Source organism: Cebus imitator, unplaced genomic scaffold, assembly GCF_001604975.1.
Source record: "Cebus imitator isolate Cc_AM_T3 unplaced genomic scaffold, Cebus_imitator-1.0 Scaffold76, whole genome shotgun sequence".
NCBI lineage: Eukaryota > Metazoa > Chordata > Mammalia > Primates > Cebidae > Cebus > Cebus imitator.
In genome coordinates this window covers 6355376-6376450 of record NW_016107391.1, presented here as the reverse complement: position 1 = coordinate 6376450, position 21075 = coordinate 6355376, and the positions used below count along the sequence as shown (strand labels likewise).

At 49.8% G+C, this 21075-nt stretch overlaps 1 protein-coding gene across 4 annotated transcripts in view; it reads left to right on the top strand.

The window, feature by feature from the left end:
- Window positions 1–21075, top strand: part of SLC25A48 (solute carrier family 25 member 48) — a 248703-nt gene that overhangs the window by 187048 nt on the left and 40580 nt on the right. For 3 of the 4 annotated variants that reach the window (XR_005200921.1, XM_017532325.2, XM_017532330.2), the window contains exons 1-2: window positions 7392–7628; window positions 15143–15186. Coding sequence is in view for 2 of the 4 variants with exons in the window: in XM_017532325.2 (XP_017387814.1) it covers window positions 7583–7628; window positions 15143–15186 (90 nt within the window). In the remaining 2 variants the exon portion in view is untranslated. Of the gene's footprint in view, window positions 1–7391; window positions 7629–15142; window positions 15187–21075 lie in introns of those variants that run through there. The other variant, XM_037739907.1, reaches the window with a different exon arrangement.

Genomic DNA, 21075 nt, shown 5'->3' with positions numbered 1-21075 from the left:
CCTCCCCCTTTGACACTCACACACCTCTGACTGCTGGATCCCGGCTCCTCCCCCTTTGACACTCACACACCTCTGACTGCTGGATCCCGGCTCCTGCCCCTTTGACACTCACACACCTCTCACTGCTGGATCCGGGCTCCTCCCCCCGACGGCTGCTTGTCTGGAATGACCTCACCTGCTCACCTGCTTCCCGAGGATGAGGATCTTGAGAAGGAGAGAGAAATCAATCCATCACACTAGAGTTACAACAAAGACATTCTTTTTAGAAAATCTAATTTTTGCTATTTCCAAGGCACTCCTATGACTTCCTTTTGGGTTTGGGGATTCGGGGTTTGGAGTACAATGGGAGTATAAAGAAATTAAGGTACCCTTGCCAGGAAAACTCCTTGGCTTTGTTCTTGGGGTGAGGCCATTGGACTGTTCCCCTTTATTTTTCACAGGGCTGAAGCTGGGCCTCATCAAAGAGTTGGCATCGGTGGGCCCTCACCACCCCCAAAGGAACAGACGGGTCGGGAGGTATCTTTGTGTATGGTAGAAACTAGGGCCACTCTCTCCTTGTGCAGCCCAAGCTGGGTCCAAGGCATGTCCCTTCTTCTCTTCCCGTGGGTGCACCATCCAGAACCCAAGTAGGGCCGAGAGCCTTGCAGCAACCAGTCAGCAGCCCCTTGGGGAGCTGGAGGAACCTCCCCTGCTCATGAGGCTGAAGAGACCCTCGGAGGTTTTCCATGCTGCAGAGATCTCTTGAGGAGGTAGTCTGCAGGAACGATTTGGTGCAGAAGAGATCCCTGATAAGGGGCTGGCTCGGCTGGAAGGGCAGTTTGCTTCTGGCCCATCCACAGGCCTTGGCTGGGAGCTGTCCATGTGCTGACCCAGACAGGAACACTCAGGACACACAGGCCATAAGGATGGCGAGGTTTGACTTGCTGAGGGTGTTACCGTGTGCCTATCATGGTGCTGAGCACTTGACATGCAATGATTCATGGAGTGTGAGTTAGGTGTGGCTTGAGTGAGGTAGTTATCACTCCCATCACACAGATGAGGATGTCTAGGCACAGCAGATTAAATGGCCCAGTGAGCTCCTGCTGGGAAGGCTGAACTGCCTGCTCTCAGGTGGTGTGTTGAAGAGGATCACAGCCCTTCTGAGGGGCTGGACAGGCACAGGCCTCAACTTCCCCAGAGCAAGCCCACTCGGTCCCTGCAGAGAACAAATGCTGGTTGCAAGGAGCCTGAGCCAGCCTCTGCATGGGCTATGGAGGTTCGACCAGGTCAGATGCAGCGGGCCCCAGAGATGGGCCTTTCATCCACTCACAGAGCAGCAGCAGGACTGAGGACTGCCGCTAGCCTGCAGACTCCACTGCCCACAGAATCATGGCCTAGCTCTTCCCTTGCCATTCAGGGTCCTCAGGAGCCAGACTCCAAGACTTCCAGCCTCCCCTCCCATCGCCATGGGGGCTTTGGGCGAACAAAACTCTTCCTGACTCCCCTTGCATTCTCCCACCTGGTGCTGCTCAGATGTGCCCCTTTTCCTTCCCATCAGAGTCAACCTGAGAGTCGAGGCTGGCTCTGTGGACATCTAAGAACAGGAAATGCTGCTGTCTGCCTAATTGAAGGCCAGGCAGGTCAGCAGACCTGGTAGCCCAGGTTGAGTATCCCTCTGCCTTTGTGCCCTTCTCCACTGCTCACAACTTAGCTTGTCTTTTTAGTTCCAGCTCAAATGCTGCTCCTTCCCAAGACTGCTGGGTCTGCCTTCCAAATTTCCAATGGCCCCTCTGGGCCTCTATTTGAGGCCAGGCCTGATGTGAGGTTTATGCGTCTCCCCCAGCCCGGCATCTGATGTTTGATGAGTGCATGACAGAGGAGACCACTGCATGGCAGAAGAGGGAGTAAATGGTCCTCAAACACTGACTCTTCTGTCGCTGTCAACACCCAGGCCCCTCTGAGTCCCAGGAAGTTTAGCATATAGCAGGTGGTCAGCCAGTGCCTCCTTCTATACTCCCGCAGGAACCCCTTGATGCCAGACTTCTCCAACCTGGGCTGCCTGGTCCCCTGACCTGCCTAGCCTTTACTCAGGCAGGCAGCAGCATTTCCTGTGCTCAGATGTCCACAGAGCCAGCCTCGACCAGCAGGTTAACTCTGATGGGAAGGGAAAGGAGCACACTTGATTTTCAAGCTGATATCACAGTAGCCCAGAATTTCAGAGTTCTATGGACCTGAGTTCACAAGACCCTGTCCAGGAGGAAAGGACGGAGGGCAGCTCAGGGCACTGGGATGGTATTGGGGGAAGATATGCTTTCCCTCGATTCAACTGTTGCAGAAGTCCTATGAATATGACACAGTTGGACAGTGTTAATACCATCTCAGTGACAGTGGGGAAACCGAGGCAGAGAAGTTAGGACATTTATGCAGAGGGGTGGGGTGGGGGCAAGGGCCCTTGGAAAAGTCACTTCTACTCTCCGAGTCCTGGCCAGGAGGCAGCACTCGTTTAATAGCATGGGCCCTGGAGTCAAACAGCAGATGCTACCGTAATCCTCCACTGACCGCTGCGTGGCTTTGGAGAAACCGCTTGACCTCTCTGGGCCTCATTTTTCTCACCTACTCAGTGGAGACTTGGCTCGGAATTCAACAAGGCGGTGTAAACACAGCATGCAGCACTGGGCCAGCTTGAAGCCCTGAGGTGGAAGAAAGGCTGGGACGTTCGAGGCTTCCATAGGCCTACACAGGTGAAGAGATCAGGGTGTCACCTCCCGTCCAAGCACACAGCGCCCAGACACCTTAGATGGGTTCTCATCAAGCCTGTCGGAGGTTTGCTCCAGCACCTCAGACTTCCCTCTGAGCCTCCTGGGCCAGCATCCCCTCCACGGCCCATATATATACTAAGTGTGGCTCTCTGCCAGCCAGTGCCGGGGAAACCGGCCAGGAAACTATCCAGAGTGGGCCGCCACGCTTGTCTTCGCCGCCCGAGAGCTTCAACTGCTGTGCAGCAGCGCCCTCTCCTGGCGCATCTTGATGAGACCTCCGCAGCTGATATCTCCGTGGCCCAGAATTACAGACTTCCCAGGACACCACCTCAGAGGGGAACGTCCATACCTTCCAAAAGATAGGGGAAGAATTGAGGTCTGGACTTTCCCAAGACGCCCACTGGGGCAGCAGCAGCACTGGGACCAGAGCCCAGGCAGCCCAGCCTTCCCGCCGGCTGCTTCACCCCTCACTTCGCAGCCACTTGCCTCTGTTTCTTGACTGCCAGCCTCAAACTGAACAGGTGATGGGCCAGACTCAGTCTGCGCATGCTCTGCACATACCTTCTCAAAGTGCCGCCAACAGAGGAAGAAACCTTGCTTCCAGTGAGAAGCTCGAAAATCACGCGTGCTCCTTTTCCTTCCCATCAGAGTCGGGGAAGGAGCTCAGAGCTCCTGTTGTCCGAGGCCAGTGCAGGAATGATGCAACAGGGGCAAACGCTCAACGAAGAAAGACAGCACAAGCCTGCGGTCCTGTTTCATCAGTCCTTTGCACCCAGTCCTAATTGCTGTCTGCCTGCTCTGTGGCAGAGCCCGAGAATGACGTGGTGGCAGACAGGTCAGACGGGTCCTATCTATCTTCCTGGAGCAACCAAACATTGCACAAGGGCTGAGCGCCACCGTGAGAGTTGGAAAAAGAAGCAGGGGTGCCTTGAGAGAGGGCAACAAAGGCTTGCCCTCCACTGAGGGGCCTGGGGAGACCTCCTCATGCAGAAGATGCTTTGGCATAGATATGAAGGTGGTAGGAGTTGGCCATGAGAAAGGCAGGGAGAGGGAGCTGCAGGCAGAGGGAGTGACCAGTGAAAAACCCTACGGGGAAATTTGGCTTGTACCTTTGAGGGTCTGGAAGAAGCCAGGTTTCTGTGATGCTGCAGAAAAGGCCGGGGGAGGCCTCATACCCAGGAGCGATATGGCCACTTCTTCCGCTCTGCCTTGTACCTGGACACCCTCCTTGTCTGCCAGCCACTGGCAGGCCCTTCAGGCTTTGCCACATGCCTCCCCATTTAAGACCCAGCTGACTGAGTAGTGACTGCCCACCAGGCCTGTGCCAGGTTCCGCATGTCCAGTGCAGAATGAGGCAGTATCCTGTTCCCAGTGGGCTCACAATCTGGACGGGAAGACAGACTATCAACCATTGAGTGTGACAGCAGTGATACAGATATGCTCAGAATATTCAGGAAACACAGCTGAGAGCTAGCAGATCCCATGTGGCACAGGGTGATAAGGGCTTTGAGGAAGGCCTGTCAGGAGAAGGTGACAGCTGAGCTGAGTCTCAAAGAAGAAGGGGGCAGGGGTGAGTCAAGGGAGAAGGAGGGAGAGGGTGTTTCCCGCAAGGGAATAGCACATGTGCAGTCACACACGTGCACAGACTGTGGGATGCTGGGCTGAGAAGTGGAAGGGCAGCCAGACCTGGTCCCACAGAGCTACACACATCACACTGGGGAATTGAAATTTATGTTCAAGATCACAGAAAGTCATCGGAGGTCACTAAACTGAGCAGATTTAAGGTTTCAGAAGCTCACGGGGGCAGCAGCTGGAGGGTGGATGCAGGACTGGGCAGAGGGACCCAGGAGCCCGTGTCCACTGTGATCCAGGCAAGGCAGTGGCACAGGCCTGGGCTGAGCCACATCAGGAGGTGCCAATGAGGGATGGGTGTCATTGAGGGGATGGACACTCAGGACTTTGTGGCTGATGGGATAAGACCTTGGGAGAGAGAAACGGAGGATGGTATCCAAGGTGCTGGTTTGGGTGGCCGCTGGGTGGAGTTGTATTTCTCTCTCTAAGTTGAAGAGGTGCTGGAGGAGGAAGAGAGAGTTCATCAAGGGATGTGCTGAGCTAAGACGACCTGAGCCACCCAGGTGGAGGTGTTGAGTGGAGGGATGTCTGGACTCAGAAGCGAGGTGTGGGGGTTATATGCTAAGAAATGGGAGGTACAGGTGGGTGAGGGTCCAGATGGGGCCCTGAGGAATCCTCACCTAAGCACGAGAAGGGGACAAGGCACCAGGGAAGAAGATGAGAACAGCTGGGGAAGTGGGAGGAAAGCTGGGTGAGGGCAGGAATCTGGAAGCAGACGGGAGCAGATGCATGGGCAGGGCCTTCACCGCAGCAGGTCAGGAATGCACAGCTGGTGCAGGCCTTTGCTGCCCAAATGTGGCAGGTGGGCACAGGGAGGGGACTCTCAGCTTGCTTGAGAGAGTGGTTGGGGAGATGGGAGCTGTGGGGCTGTGGAGACTAAATGTGCAATCAGGAGACTCTAGGTTTGGAGAAGCTTCCCTGATTGCTTCCTGGAGAACAGTGGACTCCTTCTCCACTGCTCTTACAGCATTCTCTGTGTAGCTTCTCAGACAGACTGTCTCCTCTCAAACAGAGACTTACCCAAAAGCAAGGCACTAGCACAGACTGGGTGCTCAGGAAATGTCTGTGGCCTGGGAGGGCAAATAAAAATTGGGGTGTGGACCACTAGTTAGTAAATGCTATCAGCATAGCCCATCTGCATGCCCCGCTGCAGAGGAAAGTGCTAAGAGGTCATTATCGGGGGAGGAAATGAGGGAGAAAGGAAATGGGTTGCCTTCTGGCCCTAGTCATGCAGGGAGTGGATCTCTCTGTGAAGTTTCTTTCCCCGTGTAATGGCCAGTAGCTGCCCTGCCCTCTCCCGTGCATAGAATGCAAATGTGAATCGAATGGCAGCACACTGCAAATGCTGCTCCAAAGTGCAAAGGCCAGGAAGAAGGGAGGGCCTAGATCCCCGCCACAGAGCCAGCATTCGGCTTGGGCTCACAGCCCTGTGGTCTGGGATTCTCCAGGCCTGGCCAGGGTTGCTGGTAAACCTAGGGTCCTCCCCCCACTTCCCTGGGTGATGCACCTCATGGGCAGGTTTGTGGCACGCATTTGGGAATAGAGCGCAGTAGTTCAATTTGGAAAGCGACCCACTCCCTCTGCTCTGCTCCAGCTCATTAGCAGTTCAAGCAGCAGCTTTCTGGGCTTGGGAGGCCATCCTGGGGCTGCCAGGGACACTGCCTGCCAACTTAAGACCTCCCTAATTGGTGCTGACACAGGACTGAGGGGATGACAATCTGCCTGGCACTCCTTAGGTGGTCTTCCAAAGGAGTGGGCCTTGGGAATTGGCAGGCTCTCCACTTGTGGATTCGTTCCAGTGGTGAACTCACTAAAGGCCAGTTTTCAGAGACCTGCATTTCTCATAGCAGCCCTAGGCATATATCCCGGGCATGGCAGGGCACAGCTTGGGGTTGATGCTGATGGTAACTCAAGACTGAGTGGGTCACCATGTGCAGGAGGAGGCTGAGGCATGAGGATGGGGTGTGACAGTTCCACTCCTCCCTGGAACTTTGTAAGATTTCCCCAGCCAGGCCGGTGACTCGATCCCGGGCTGTCCTGTCCAGACACAGGTCCACTCTTGGTGCGCCAGGGCAGGGGAGGCCTGGATGCTACAGGAAGGTCCCTTCCACCTCCAAGTCCCCACTCCTCAGTGGACAGCCCTTTGTAGGATCAAGCTTCAGTGGTCAGGCTCTTTGTTGCTTTGGAAGAAGGAGGTCTGGCGGGCTGTTGTCGCATGTTAACCTGGATGACATGACATGGATATGCCCAGTGGGACAACAACAGGCCCAGCAGAGGCCCCTTCCTCCTGACCATACTCCTCATCATTCTTGACAACCTTGGGGTGTCTTGGCTGAGACCCACAGCTGAGTACCTGCTGGAAACTAGCAGAATGCTGGGGGACTTCGAGTCTTCTTCTTGGGAAGGGAGGAAGGAAACTCTCATGGAAACAAAAACCTCTCCATACAGCAGGCCACTTCTCCAGTGGGCATGGACCTCTGGCCAGGGGCCTGGGTGGAATGTAGGGTCTCCCTACAGAGAGGGAGTTTGAGGTAGAGAGGACCACCCCTCTGCCTCCTGCTGGCCCAGGGTAAACAGTGTAGGCTGAGCCAGGGCCAGGCAGGGAGCTGGGCCCCTAGAGAGCTGTAGCTGAAAGTTAGACATGACCCTGGACCACCAGGTGCTTGCTCTAGGCACGGGGCACTGAGTGGGACATGGCTGGGATGAACAAAAAGGCATCACTGCCCAGAGTTGGCATGGGAGAGAGTCCACCGCTGATTGGAATCAGCATTGTCAGCACAGCACAGGGCGATATGAGCACAGCCACCAAATGCCATCTCTGGATGGGCGGCTGGCACTTTCACTTCAAAAGCGCTGAGGCTCTGAAGTTGGCAAGGAGGATAACCCGGAGAAGGGAGGACTGAGAGAATTCCACTCAATGACCCTTGCCTCTGGGATGAGCCGCTCGGAGCGCACCCTTATCCGCGCGGAGTGCTGTGCCTTTAAGGTCCACTGGGGGCGTGATGTCAGCCGCCCTCCGGCACTTGGAGAGGTGAGCGCGGCAGCGGGCTCAGCCGTTGTCTCAGGGGCTGGGTTTGGAGTAGGACCTGCGGTGCGCTCCGAGACTCCGACTTTCGTCTTGAGGCGCGCTAGCGCCCACGGGCCATGCCTCACTGACGCTAAGTGGGCACTGTCCCGGCTCCGGGAGAGCGAGACGCCGCGCGCCACCGGCCATGGGCAGCTTCCAGCTGGAAGACTTTGCGGCGGGCTGGATCGGTGGTGAGTGTGCTTACCGGGGACCCCGGACAGCGAGAGCGAGCCTGGAGGAGTTTGCCTCCGTGCTCTGAGGAAACTTTGTGCCTCTGTGCGCTCTCAACCCGCTTCCTGGTGCGCGCGCAGCCTGCTTCGGGGCGCTCTCCCGGATGGTAATTGCCAGAGCTAAACTCAGAGAGCTTCACAGCGATTCAAGCTCAGCTTCTGATTTGCTCATTTCGTTAGGATCCGTGGGACCTGATGCGGTAATGATTAAACAGCCAGTCAAAGCCGACAGCCAATGGAGGCTCCTAGCGGCGCACACACCCTTCAGTGACCCGGTGCACACCTGAATTGCGGACGTGGCTGGCGGGAACTTATGTATGAAGGTGGCGCTTGGCTGCTGACCCCGGGGCGAAGGGTGGTGGGGAGCGGGGCTTCGAGATCCGGCCGGCCCTAGGGGTCGTCCCGACTGGAGGGAGCAGAGCGCTCACAGCAGGGAGCGGAGCGCCTGCTGCAGGTGCCTGTTGCCAGGCTTCGAGAAACACTGCCTTCAGCCGCTGCCAGCCGTCAGCCATCGCCTACCTCCAAGGCCCCTCCTCCCGCCGCGGTCGGGTCTGCTGGTCCCTTCACCACAGCTCCCGGAGTTACTTTTTTACTGGGCCTGGGATGGGTTGCCTGGGCGAGAGTTGCATTCATTTCCTTACTTCTCCATTTTTCTTTCCAATAGGTTTATCCCTCTTTGATCAGCTACTGGGGAAGGGGGAAGTTTCAGGGACTTTGCTAATTGTAAAATATATACGTGTGTGTGTGTGTGTGTGTGTGTGTGTATATGTATTTGAACCCATCTAAGAGGATTATCCTAAAAGGGATGTTGGCAAATGCAGCTCCTCACCAAAAGAAAAAAAAAAAGATGAAAAGAGCAACAAACCTGACTGGATCCCAGCTTCTCCACTCCAACCTAGCCGGAAGCCACTTCTGTCCCTCACAGGTGGCTGCAGGGCACCTGCTTCACACCTTCCTGAGCAGAGGTGCCTCCTTTCACCTTGAGTAAGTCTGTTGGCACAGACTCCCTTGGGTGAGGCTGAGGCTCATCTCTCCCAACTTTTCCAGTCAGGGGGTTCCCGCCTGAGGCCCACTGGGCATATCCAGGCCCTTTTTGACTGGACAATTATTCCACCATTCAGAGGGGCAGGCAGAGAGAGGAGACACTTCTGTGGGCTGCCCCTTAAATAACCAGACCACCTTCAGTAGGAATGCAAGTGGCTTGGTTTGAGAAGTGCCCTGGAAAGTAGGGCTGAGTCAGAGTAGTTCCAAGACTCTGATACCCCTCCCCACCCCCAAACGTGAAAAAGCATGAACCTTCCCCAGCTCACAGCAAGTAGGAGATTTTTGTGCTTTGTTCTGTGATTGTTCTTACTTTGGTGATGTTATTGGAAGTAATAGCAAAAACCGCAATTACTTTTTCACCAACCTAATAATATTAAATGATGATAAATGTTTACTACACTTTAATAGTTGCTAGGTGCCAGGTATTGTTTAAGTGCTAAATGTATTCTTTTAAAACAATTTTATTGAGGTTTATTTTACATATTATAAAATTCACCCATTTCAACAATTCAATGTCTTTTAGTAATTTTACAGAGTGGTACAACCATCACCATGAATTTGTTTTAGAACGTTTTCATGCCCCAGTAAGATTCCTCATTTGAAGTTGAAATGCCGTTTCCTCTCCTTAATCTACTTCCTGTAAATCTGCCTTTCCTGGATATGTCAACTGAATCTTGCAACATGTGGTATCTTGTGTCAGTTTATGTCTATTTCTTTAATTATTATAACAACCCCAATGTGGTAGGTTCTGTTGTATCCTTATTTTACAGATGACGAAATTGAGATACAGAGAAATTCACTGACTTGCCTAAGATCATGCATCTAGCATTGGCACTGGGATTCCAACCCAGGCCGTCTGGCACCAGAATCTGCGATCTTAATTTTATCTTAACTCTCCAAACAACCTTACATGACAAAATTTTGCCCCTTTTTTATACTCCTCCCCCCTTCCGCCCCACCATACACATACCAATCTTTGTTTGAGATTTTACTGGTTTGTGAAGTGCCAAGATCTGGAAACCACTGACCTGATAATCCCATTTTAAAAATCTCAAATCCCCTGCTTTCAGATGGGTGGGCTAATAAGTGGCAGGGAGTTTTTGGCAAAAGGCTGGATCTAAGACTGCCCTGAGCTGAGGGATGTGTGAACTCACTATGGGGGAAGCCCTGGAGCTTGAGAACCAGCACTCTCCCTCCCACTACTCTACTGGGAAGGGTTAATTACTGCCATCACCTCTCTGCCCCTGCCCAGTTTAGTAGGTATGAGGGGATGAGAGGGGAAAGGTGAATCATTGTTCTGGGATTAGCTGGTTTCTTTGTCCCTATAAATATCTAATATTCCAGGAGCTCTTAGCTACCTTACCTGGTTAAATCACCTCTACTAACAGAGATATTTCCTTTTTTATCAGTGTGCTGGGGAATTTGTCTTTGCAGAACAGTTTCTGTTTCAATTTCAGTCACCAGCTGCTACAAGGGTGATATGGTTTGGCTGTTTCCCCACCCAAATTCCATCTTGAATTGTAGCTCCCATAATTCCCAGGTGACATGGGAAGGACCCCTCATAGGAGGTAATTAAATCATAGGGACAGCCTTCCCCATGCCGTTCTTCTGGTAATGAATATGTCTCATGAGATCTGATGACTTTACAAAGAAAAGTTCCCTGCACAAGCTCTCTTTTTGCTTGCCACCAGGTAAGATGTGACTTTGCTCCTCTTTTGCCTTCTACCATTATTGTGTGGCCTCCCCAGAGATGTAGAACTATGAGTCTATTAAATCTCTTTCCTTTATAAATTACCCAGTCTCAATAATGTCTTTATTAGCAGCATGAGAATGGACTAATACAGGCAATTGATACCAGTAGAGTGGGGTGTTGCTGTAAAGATAGCTGAAAATGTGGAAGCAACTTTGGAACTGGGTAACAGACAGAGGTTAGAACATTTTGGAGGGCTCAGAAGAAGACAGAAAAATGTGGGAAAGTTTGGAACTTCCTAAAGACTTGTGGAATGGTTTTGACCAAAATGCTGATACGGACAATGAAGTCCCAATTGAGGTGGTCTCAGATGGAGATGAGGAACTTGTTGGAAACTGGAATAAAAGTGACTCTTGTTATGTTTTAGCAAAGAGACTGGTGGCATTTTGCCCCTGCCCTAGAGATCTGTGGAACTTTAAACTTGAGAAAGATGATTTAGGGTATCAGGCTGAAGAAATTACTAAGCAGCAAAGCATTCAAGAGGTGATTTGGGTCCTGTTAAAAGCATTCAGTTTTATGTATTCACAAAGATATGGTTTGGAATTGTAACTTATGTTTAAAATGGAAGCAGGGCATAAAAGTTTGGAAAACGTGCAGCCTAGTGGTGCAATAGAAAAGAAAACCCATTTTCTGGGAAGAAATTCAAGCCTGTTGTAGAAATTTGCATCAGTAATAAGGAGCCAAATGTTAATCACCAAGACAGTGGGGAAATATCTCTAGGGCATGTCAGAGACCTTGGTGACAGCCCCTCCCATCACAGACTCAGAGGCCTAGGAGGAAAAAAATGGTTTCCTGGGCTAGGTCCAGGGCCCCCTCGATCTCTACAGCCTAGGGACTTGGTGCTCTGTGTCCTAGACACTCCAACCATGGCTAAAGGGATCAAGGTACAGCTCGTGCTATGGCTTCAGAGGGTGCAAGCCCTAAGCTTTGCTTCCACGTCGTGTTGAGCCTGTCCATACACAGAAGTCAAGAACTGAGGTTTGGGAACCTTAATCTAGATTTCAAAGAATGTATGAAAATGCCTGGATGTCCAAGCAGAAGTTTGCTGCAGGGGTGGGAGCCCCACACAGAGTCCCCACTGGGACAATGCCTAGTAGAGCTGTGAGAAGAGGGCCACCATCCTCCAGACCTCAAAATGGCAGCCCCACTAACACTTGCACCATGCACCTGGGAAAGCCACTGACATTCATTGCAGGCCTCATGGGAGTGATAATTTTTTATTAAAAAACAAAAAACACAGTTTCCTTTCTCCAGTTTCCTTTCCTTTCCTTTTCACCCTCAGTTCCTTCCCTGATGGTGATCTGTCAGAGCACTTTCCTCTGCAATGGGTCATGCAGATGGGCTATGCTGATGGCATTTGCTAACTCATGCCAGAAGCTAGTAGGAAGGCTGTACCCTGCAAAGCCACAGGGATGGAGCTGCCCAAGACCATGGGAACCACCTCTTGCATTAGTGTGCCCTGGATGTGAAATATGGAGTCAAGGAGATTGTTTCAGAACTTTAAGATTTGATTGCCCTGCTGGATTTCGGACTTGCATGGAGGCCGTAGCCCCTCTGTTTTGGCCATTTTTTCCCGTTTGGAACAGATGTATTTACCCAATGCCTATACCCTCACTGTTTCTAGGAAGTAACTAACTTGCTTTTGATCTCACAGGCTTATAAGTGGAAGAGACTTGCCTTGTCTCAGATGAGACTTTGGACTGTGTGTGGATTTAGAGTTCATGCTGAAATGAGTTAAAACTTTGGGGGGCCATTGGGAAGGCACAATTGGTTTTGAAATGTGAGGACATGATATTTTGGAGGAGCCAGGAGTGGAATGATGTAATTTGGCTGTGTCCTCACCCAAATCTCATCTGGAACTGTAGCTCCCATAATTTCCATGTGTCATGCGTGAGACCCAGTGGGAGGTAATTGAATCATGGGGACGAGTTTTCCTATGCTGTTCTTGTGGTAGTGAATGAGCCTCATGAGACCTGATGGCTTTATAAAGGGGTGTTCCCCAAGCTCTCTTTTTGCCTGTTGCCATGTAAGACATGACTTGCTCCTCCATCACCTTCTGTGATTGTATGGCCTTCCCAGCCATGTGGAACTGTGAGTCAATTAAACCTCTTTCCTTTATAAGTTACCCAGTCTCAGGTATGTCTTTGATAGCAGTGTGAGAACAAACTAATACAAAGGGCTTCTTAATCTAAGTGGCCTTGGGGCAGCAGTGGTTCTCTTCAAATTGTATAGGTCGTGTGTGTGTGTGTGTGTGTGTGTGTGTGTGTGTGTGTGTAGGTATTTTTTCTGTGAAAAGATACAGTGTATGTTCATCACTTTTCCAAAGGGATCTTCTTTAAAAAAAAATCTATGGTGACATCACTCATATTTGAGCATCCTATAGGTGTGAGGCTCTCTGCTAGGTATTTTTTATGCATCACTGCATTTCATTCTTACAATGGAAGCAGGAAGTAGGTGCTGTTATTATTCCGACTCTACACATGCTAAAAGTGAGACATAGAGAAGTTAAGTAACCTGCAGGTAACTGAAAATTTTTAAGTTTTTTTCTTTACACACGTCCTACCCCCATTTTTGAGCTGAAATTCACATAATAAAACATTAACCATTTGAAATTGTATAATTCAGTGGCATTGAGTACATTCACAACACTGTGCAACCATCACTTCTATCTAGTTCTGAAACATTTTTCTCAGACCAAAGAAGATGCTGTACCCATTAAAGAGCAACTCCCATTTCCACCTCCTCCCAGTCCTGACAAACATTAATTTACTTTCTGTCTTTATGGATTTACCTATCCTGGATAACTCGTATGAGTAGAATCATACAATAGCTTGCCTTTTACGTCTGGCCTTTCTAATTTAGCATAATGCTTTGGAGGTGCATTCATGCTGCAGCATGTACCAAGAGTTTGTTTCTTTGTATTGCCAAGCAGTATTCTCTGTATAAATATCCCACATTTTGTTTATCCATACATCAGTTGATGGGCATTTGGTTTATTTCCACCTTTTGGCAATTGTGAACAATGTTGCCATGATGTGTGTGTAATGTACTTGTTTGAGTATCTGTTTTCTATTCTTGGATATATATGTAGGAATGGAACTGTTAACTCTATGTTTAACTTTTTTGAGGAATTGCCAAACTGTTTCCACCATGGCTGCAGCATTTTACATTTCTACCAGCAATGTACAAGAGTTCCAATTTCTCTACATCCTTGCCAACAGTTCCTTTCCATTTTTTTTCAATTATAGCTATCCTAGTTCGTGTGAAGAGGACTCTCATTGTATTTTTAATTTGCATTTCCCAAATGAATGCAGATGTTGAGCATCTATTCATGTATCTGTGGATCATCTTTATATCATCATTGGAGAAATGTGTGTGCAAGTCCTTTGCCCATTAAAATTCTTTTATTCAGTTGTAAGAATTCTTTATACATATGGACACTAAATCCTTATCAAATATATGATTTCCACACATTTTCTCATTTTCTCCCATTCTGTAGGATGCCTTCACTTTTGCACACATAAGTTTTCAATTTTTATGAAGTTCAGTGTTATTCTTGCATTGTGTAGGGGAGTTAGAGATAACCTCCAACCCCCTGTTTAGCTCTTATTAGGCTATTCAACTGAATATAGAAACCCAATTGACACCAGGCTGATTAACAAGAGAAAAAGAATACAGATTGTATTAGTTTTTCATGACATAGTGATCTTCACAAGGAGTGAAGTTGGGAGAAGTGTCCAAAGCAAGATCTTTTCATACTTTTTAGACAAAGAATAATCAACTTAAGAAGAAATGACAGGACAAAGAAAATCTGGCTAGGGTGGTAGAATTTTGCTGGAGGAGTCACTAGGAGATGTATTGGGGGGGGCTATAAAGCAGGTGGAGGATAAGGATTACTTCATTACGTATAAATTCAGGTCCACTGCAGCCTTCAATTCCAAGTTCCTGGTAATAAAGGCTATTTTGCTACCCTGGTATGGAGAGAGTACTGCTCCCAGAGGAATCTTAATTACTTGCTGCATGCAGGAAGAGACAGGTCAGCTCAGTCTTTCAGAAATTACAATTTCTCAATGTTTTCAACTTGAAATAATCCATGCACCCATCTGCTGTATTTTGATATGACATGTACTTCCCTCTATTGCTTGGTTGTACTCTTGCTCTTATATCCAAGAGTCCATTGCAAATCACAGGTCAAGATTGTTTTCTACATTTTAGTCTAAGAGTTTTATAGTTTTGCTCTCCCATTTAGGTCTTTGATCTATTTTGAGTTAATTTTGTATATGGTGTGAGGTGGAGGGTGGGGTCTGTCTCCACTCTTCCACTCTTTTGCCTGTGAATATCCACTTGTCCTAGTCCCTTCCATCAGCTCCAAAGTGAACTTTATTTGCAGGCTGATGTAGACTTTGAAGGCTCGGGAGTGAGGGAGGCAGGCAAGGAGACAGATATTTTTAGGCCAGTGATAGACACCTGTTTTGGAGTGATTAGTTGTTTTACTCTATTTTCTCTAACTTCCTTCCTGCATGGGCCAGTGCCTAGCACACTGGAGGCCCCCCACCCCCACCCACCGCAACTCCAGCAGCTGGCCATCGACTAAATATGTGCCTGTTTTGTCCCAAGAGCTGGCTGGTGCAAGCTGGGAGTTCAAGGGCTGAGTTATCAGACGTTCTTTTGTAATCCACAGGTGCAGCCAGCGTCATCGTCGGCCACCCTCTGGACACAGTCAAGGTACAGTATCCATGTTTCTCATTACCTCTTAAAAAGAGGCAGGGAGCTGATCTGCCTCTGGGACCATGCCTGCTGTTTCTGATCTCCCTTAGAGTCTTCTGCTCAGGGCAGGCTCTCTGTTGCCAGCCCAGGGGGCTGGAGTGCCAGGAGGCCTGGGTTGGACTCAGAAGACTCAGTGGTCCAGGTGGGACTTTAAACTAGATTGGAGATGGGAACCCATCATTACCTGATGAAACACATGGGTGTCAGGACTGTGGAGCTGTTGGGGCCTTCCTGGCATTGGGATTATTCAACACCCTTGTTCTGGGATGTTCCCTAGAAGGGGATGGGGCTGGTCTCAGATCATACAAGTTAAAAACTGAGGTGTGAGATGCTGCAAAGGAGCAATTTTTCACCCCATCCCCACTCCTGCACCTGTTCCCTGTGGTGAGTGGGACTTAGAGCTATGCTCTGGGAACAGAGCCATAAATTGTGCCTCCTCACTGCTGACTGGCTTCCAGATCTTTCTAAAGCTCTGCCTGGATTGTGCACAGACAGGAGCCTCACAGGCCCTTTCAAATGGCTGCTGCAATGTCTGTTCTCCCCATCTTGCTCCCTGTATGAAAATGGACCCTCTCCTAGGTCAGGGCTCATGCTCACTCTCTTCTTGATGGGAAGATCAGTCTACCTGTTTTAAATATTTGAAGAAACGCTTTAAGTAGTAAAGGGGGGTGTTTAGGGTCCCCAGGGGATGTCCCAACGCAGGGGGATGGCAGGCAGGACCCAGTGCTGGGAGATGGGCCCACAAAGTAGTGAGTGAAGCAGACTTAGTCTACCCTCCTGCAATGGTATAATCTTCCCATTTTATACAGGAGAGAGTAAGGTGCAGAGTTCAGAAACCTGCCCCAGACCTTAGAGCTGGGCATTGTGGTGCTGGACTCAAAGCTCCAAAGTGAACTTTACTTGCAGGCTTACCTAGGCTTTGAGGACTCAGAAGTGAGGGAGGCAGACAAGGAGACAGATACTTTTAGGGCCAGTGATAGACAATAATTAGAGAACACAACAGATACACGAAGCATTTATGGACAGTGGTGGGTATTAGGGGGACAATAACACAAGGTGATGGCAGAAACAGTGATGAGGAGCTTCTCTGTTTTGAAATCATGGATGGCCTCTCTGCCAGGAAGGCAGCTATGTTGAGACTCAAATGACACAAAGAGCCAGACACGCAGAACTGGTGTCAGAGTGCTGCTCACAGAGGAACGAGCCAGTGCCAGGGCCCAAGGGTAGGAACAGGCTGCAATATACATTCTCCAGGAAAACAAAGGTGTCCAGTGTGTGTGTGGTGCACATAGTGAGCTGAGCAAGCGGGGTGGTGCAGGTGCTGGGAGAAGCCCAGGGAGAATGGGATTTCAGAGTGGGCTGGGGACCTTGCTGCCTGCTTCCTGCCAGCCCTGCATACCCAGGCCCTTGGTCTTACAGCCCACCAAGGAGGGCTGTGCAGCAAGTTCATGTCAGAAGTGGACTTACCAGCATCTCAAGGCTGAGCCATTGCTGCCCAGGGGTAGGGCCCACGTCTACCACTCCGCAGAGCTGTCCAGAACCAAGCCAGGTCCTCAGAAACCTTCCCACCCCTGAGGTAGCTGCTCACTGAGCCCTCTTTACCCTCCATGAGAGTTGGCTGATTACCTTGCCCAGGCCTGGCTTCCCTAGCCTGTAGCCTCTGACTCTCCCCTGTTCAGAGCGCAGCTCGGTACAGAGCTGGGCACAGCCCCCCTGGGTGAGCACCTGCTGAATGAGTTGCCATCCCAGACCTCAGCCAAGTTCAAGGTGCCTGCTGCATTCATCTTCAGGACCGGGCCTTGGGGAGACTTGGAAGACTCAGATGTACTACCTAATGTCTCCACGAGAGTGCTGATTGTTTCTGGCATTTCTCACCTCCCAAACTGACCTCTCATTCCCAGACTGTCTTTCCCAGGGCTCATTCAACAAACTAATCCACAACAATGGATCAGTGGGGAGGCAGCATGGCTGAGCCAGAAAGCATGGGCTTTGGAACCACACAGGCTCTAGGCGTGAATCCTGTTTTTGCCATTTCCTGCTTGCATAGCCTTCTGTTAAACAGGATATGAATCCTTGCCTTACAGGGTCAGTATAAGATGATAAGCATTGTTTTTGGTACCCAGCTGGCATTCAAAATTGGTAGCTGCTATTTTTTTTTTTGAGACAGAGTCTCACACTGTCCCCCAGACTGTAGTATAGTGGCGTGATCTCAGCTCACTGCAATCTCTGCCACCTGGGTTCAAGCAATTCTCCTGCCTCAGCCTCCCTAGTAGCTGGGGCTACAGGTATGCACCACCATGTCCAGCTAATTTTTTTGTATTTTTAATAGAGATGAGGTTTCACCATGTTGGCCAGGATGGTCTCGATCTCCTGACCTCATGATCTGCCCGCCTTGGCCACCCAAAGTGCTGGGATTATAGGCATGAGCCACCGCTCCCAGCCAATAGCTGCTATTTTAATTAACATTATTCTATATATATTAAGTTTTGCTCAGTTACCACATCATGAGACAATGTCTAGCAAGATTTTAACCAAAATTGGAGAATGTGTTTCCAATTATCTGATTTAAATGATATTTATACATTTCTCTTTGGGGGTCAATGGGATACCTCAAACATGGGCAAGCGTTCTCCGAGTGGCGTGCTCAGTCACTGATCTTGGAACTGTCGGCCACAGGCCTAGCATCTTGGCAAGGAAAAGGGCTGTTGTTTCTCTAGAACCCAGGCTGACTTCATATCAGTGAGTTGGTAACAAATCACTGTGAGGAGTGAGAGATTTAACAGTAAAAAATTGAGAGTATGGATTAGTTTCCTTGGGCTGATTTAACAAATATCCACAAACTGGGTGGCTAAAAACAATAGAAATGTATTTCCTCACAGGTCAGGGAGCAGGAAGTCCAAAACTGAGGGGTTGGTGCCTTCTGGAGGCTCTGAGGGAGGACCTGCCACATGGTCCTGTGCCAGCTTCCAGTGCCTGCCGCAGTGCTTGGCATTCCTTGGATAGTGGCTCCTTAACTCCAGGCCCTGCCTGTCTTCACAAGGCCTCCCCTCTGAGTCTCTGTGTGTTAAATCTCCCTGTCCTTCCTAAGGACACTAGTCATTGGGTTTAGGGCAGTTTATGGGAGTGGAGCTCCCTGGCCACAGTCACCTGAAAAGTCTGGGCTCTCTCCCTTCTCCACACTCTGCCCTGAAGCTCAGGAGGGAAGCCCTCCTGAGACATGGATTCCAGTCTTCGTTTGGCCTGAGTGTCCCTGTTGCACTCCAGAACACCCTCTTCCTTCCTTCTGGCTGATGTTTTCTCTATGGACCCTGTCCACCAAGAAAGGGCCAGGCAAGTCTGAATAACTGGAAATCCAGTCCTGGCCTTATCACCTACTCTCCTGTGACTGGGGCAGAGAGCTTAACCTTCCTGAGCCTTAGTTTCCTTGTCTGTAAAGTGGGCAAGTAGCACCTCCCTGGTGGGGCTGCCGTGAAGATCGTTCATAGTGCCATTGCATTGAGGATATAGCAATGAGCGAGATGCTGCTGCTATCATGAATAGACAAGCTGGGCTGCGGGAGGCAGACGGTGACTTGCCTGGAGTCCCAGGACTCCCCTGTCGAAGAACCCAGCTACTGACTCAGGTGAAAGGCTTCTTCCTGTGCCCCTGGCTGCCTGGTCTTAGGTTGAGGAGGCAGGTCTGCTGCATATGTCTGATGCAGCATGGCTAAGTTTTCTAGTCAGGGCTTGGCTGCCTGTAAACCAGGGGTCCCCAGCCCCTGTACCATGGACCAGTCCATTGCCTGTTAGGAACTAGGCCATGCAGCAGGAGGTAAGCAATGAGCAAGCGAGCATTCCTGCCTGAGCTCTGCCTCCTGTCACATCAGTGGCAGCATTCGATTCTCGTAGGAGCACAAACCCTATTATGAACTGTGCATGCTAGGGATCTAGGTTGCCTGCTCTTTATGAGAATCTAATGCCTGATGATCTGAGATGGAACAGTTTCATCTTGAAACCATCACCCCACCCTGGACCATGGAAAAATTGTCTTCCACAAAACTGGTCCCTGGTACCAAAAAGGTTGGGGACCACTCTTACAGACCATGGGATCTGGACTGCAATGGACAGGCTTTGTGTGGGGGGATGTCTGCCTCCTTCTCATGAACATCCCATTGAGGCTTCTCGTATTGCTCCATCATGCTCCCCACCACTCCAGGCTGCCCCCTCACTGCCCACTCCAGTTTGGGGCATGCATGTTGGCCCAGGACAGCTAGGGCATGGCCTGCTCTGCCAGGTCAGGGCCAGCGGGGCAGTGGCTCAGCTCCAAGCACTGAGGCTCCAGCTACCTCACCTCCTGGCACTGAACACTCATCCTCTTCTCCTTGGGTTTTCACCTCTGGGGTCCTGAGAGCTTCCAATGGGAGGGAAACCATGAACTGGAGGAATATGAGCTCATAGCACCCCTGACATGAAGCTCATAGTTTTGGGCTAAATATTGCCTGCAGTGCCATGATCTTCAAGCTGTAGCCACTTCATGCACAGAACCCAGGGCTCCCATTCTCTATAAGGACCAAAGAAAGTGCCAGAGAACTGAGAAAATACTATGTAAGAAGAAAAGTATAGAATCAAAATTAATGCTGCACTAAATGTTTACAAAATATAACCACATGTTAAATAGTCAAATGGAACTCAACTTTCATGGAGGTCTATGTGGATGATATTAATATGCAATGTGCATTAAATATGTACAATTATACTAATTTTATCTTGCTTGATACAATATGAGCAGGTTTACAAAAGTGAAAGAGTCCAATATCTAAGCAAGTCTTAAAATGGCCTTGATTCTACATAACCAGGAGAGGCAAGAAAGATAATGGCAAACCCATCAATTCTCTAGGTCCAAAATGAGGACTTCTGGGTACCTCAAATATGTAGATATTTTCCCTAATAACTAAAAACACTGAAGTTGGGCTAGGGAACCAAGCTCTCTTCTCTCTTGCCTTTCATAGGTATTCATTGTGCACCTATTATATACCTAACCCTATGTTTAGGTCAGAGAACTCAACTCTCAGGGAAGTCACACCTAGTCAAGAGCTTGGGCGGGACTTCTTTTTGTCTCAGTAGGCTAGAGGTTGGTGGGAATAGCAGCCTCTGGGGTCCTGCAAAGTGAAAGGCCTGGGGATGAGCCGAAGGAGGGAGCCAGGTTCCTGGGGAAACTGTGTGAGACAGTGTGGTTGATTGAATAATGGTCCCTAGACATGCCCATGTCCTCATCTCTGGAACCTGTGAATGTCATCTCATATGGCAAAAGAAAACTTTGCAGGTATGCTTAAGTTAAGGATCTCGAGATGGGAGGATGATCCTGGATTATCAGGGAGGCTCTTAAATGTAATTACAAGTGTCCTTATGACAGGGAGGTGGAGGGAGATTTCGATTTCTTCCTATAAAAGAGGAAGAAAACAACGTGATGACAACAGAAGGCGGGAGAGAAGAGGAGCTGTGATGCTGGGACATGGCTCCAGGAAAGAGGGTGAACTCCAAAAGCTGGGGGAGACAAGGAAACAGATTTTCCCTGAGAGCCTCCCGAGAGAATGCTGCCCTGCCAGCACCCTGGTCTTAGCCCACTGAGATCATTTCAGATTTCTGGTCTTAGAACTGTGAGAAAATGCATTCATGCTGCTTTAAACCATGGAGTTTGTGGTAATTTGTTACAGTAGCAACAGGAAACTAAAGCAAGGAGTCAGCTGTGTTCATCTGTAAGATGGGACCAGTTCTTATGTCTTAGAGCACCTGTGCGATTTAGTGGGATCAGTTTTATATGATCAGTATGCAGTTGGTGCACACTAAATGTCATCTCCTGCTGTCACTG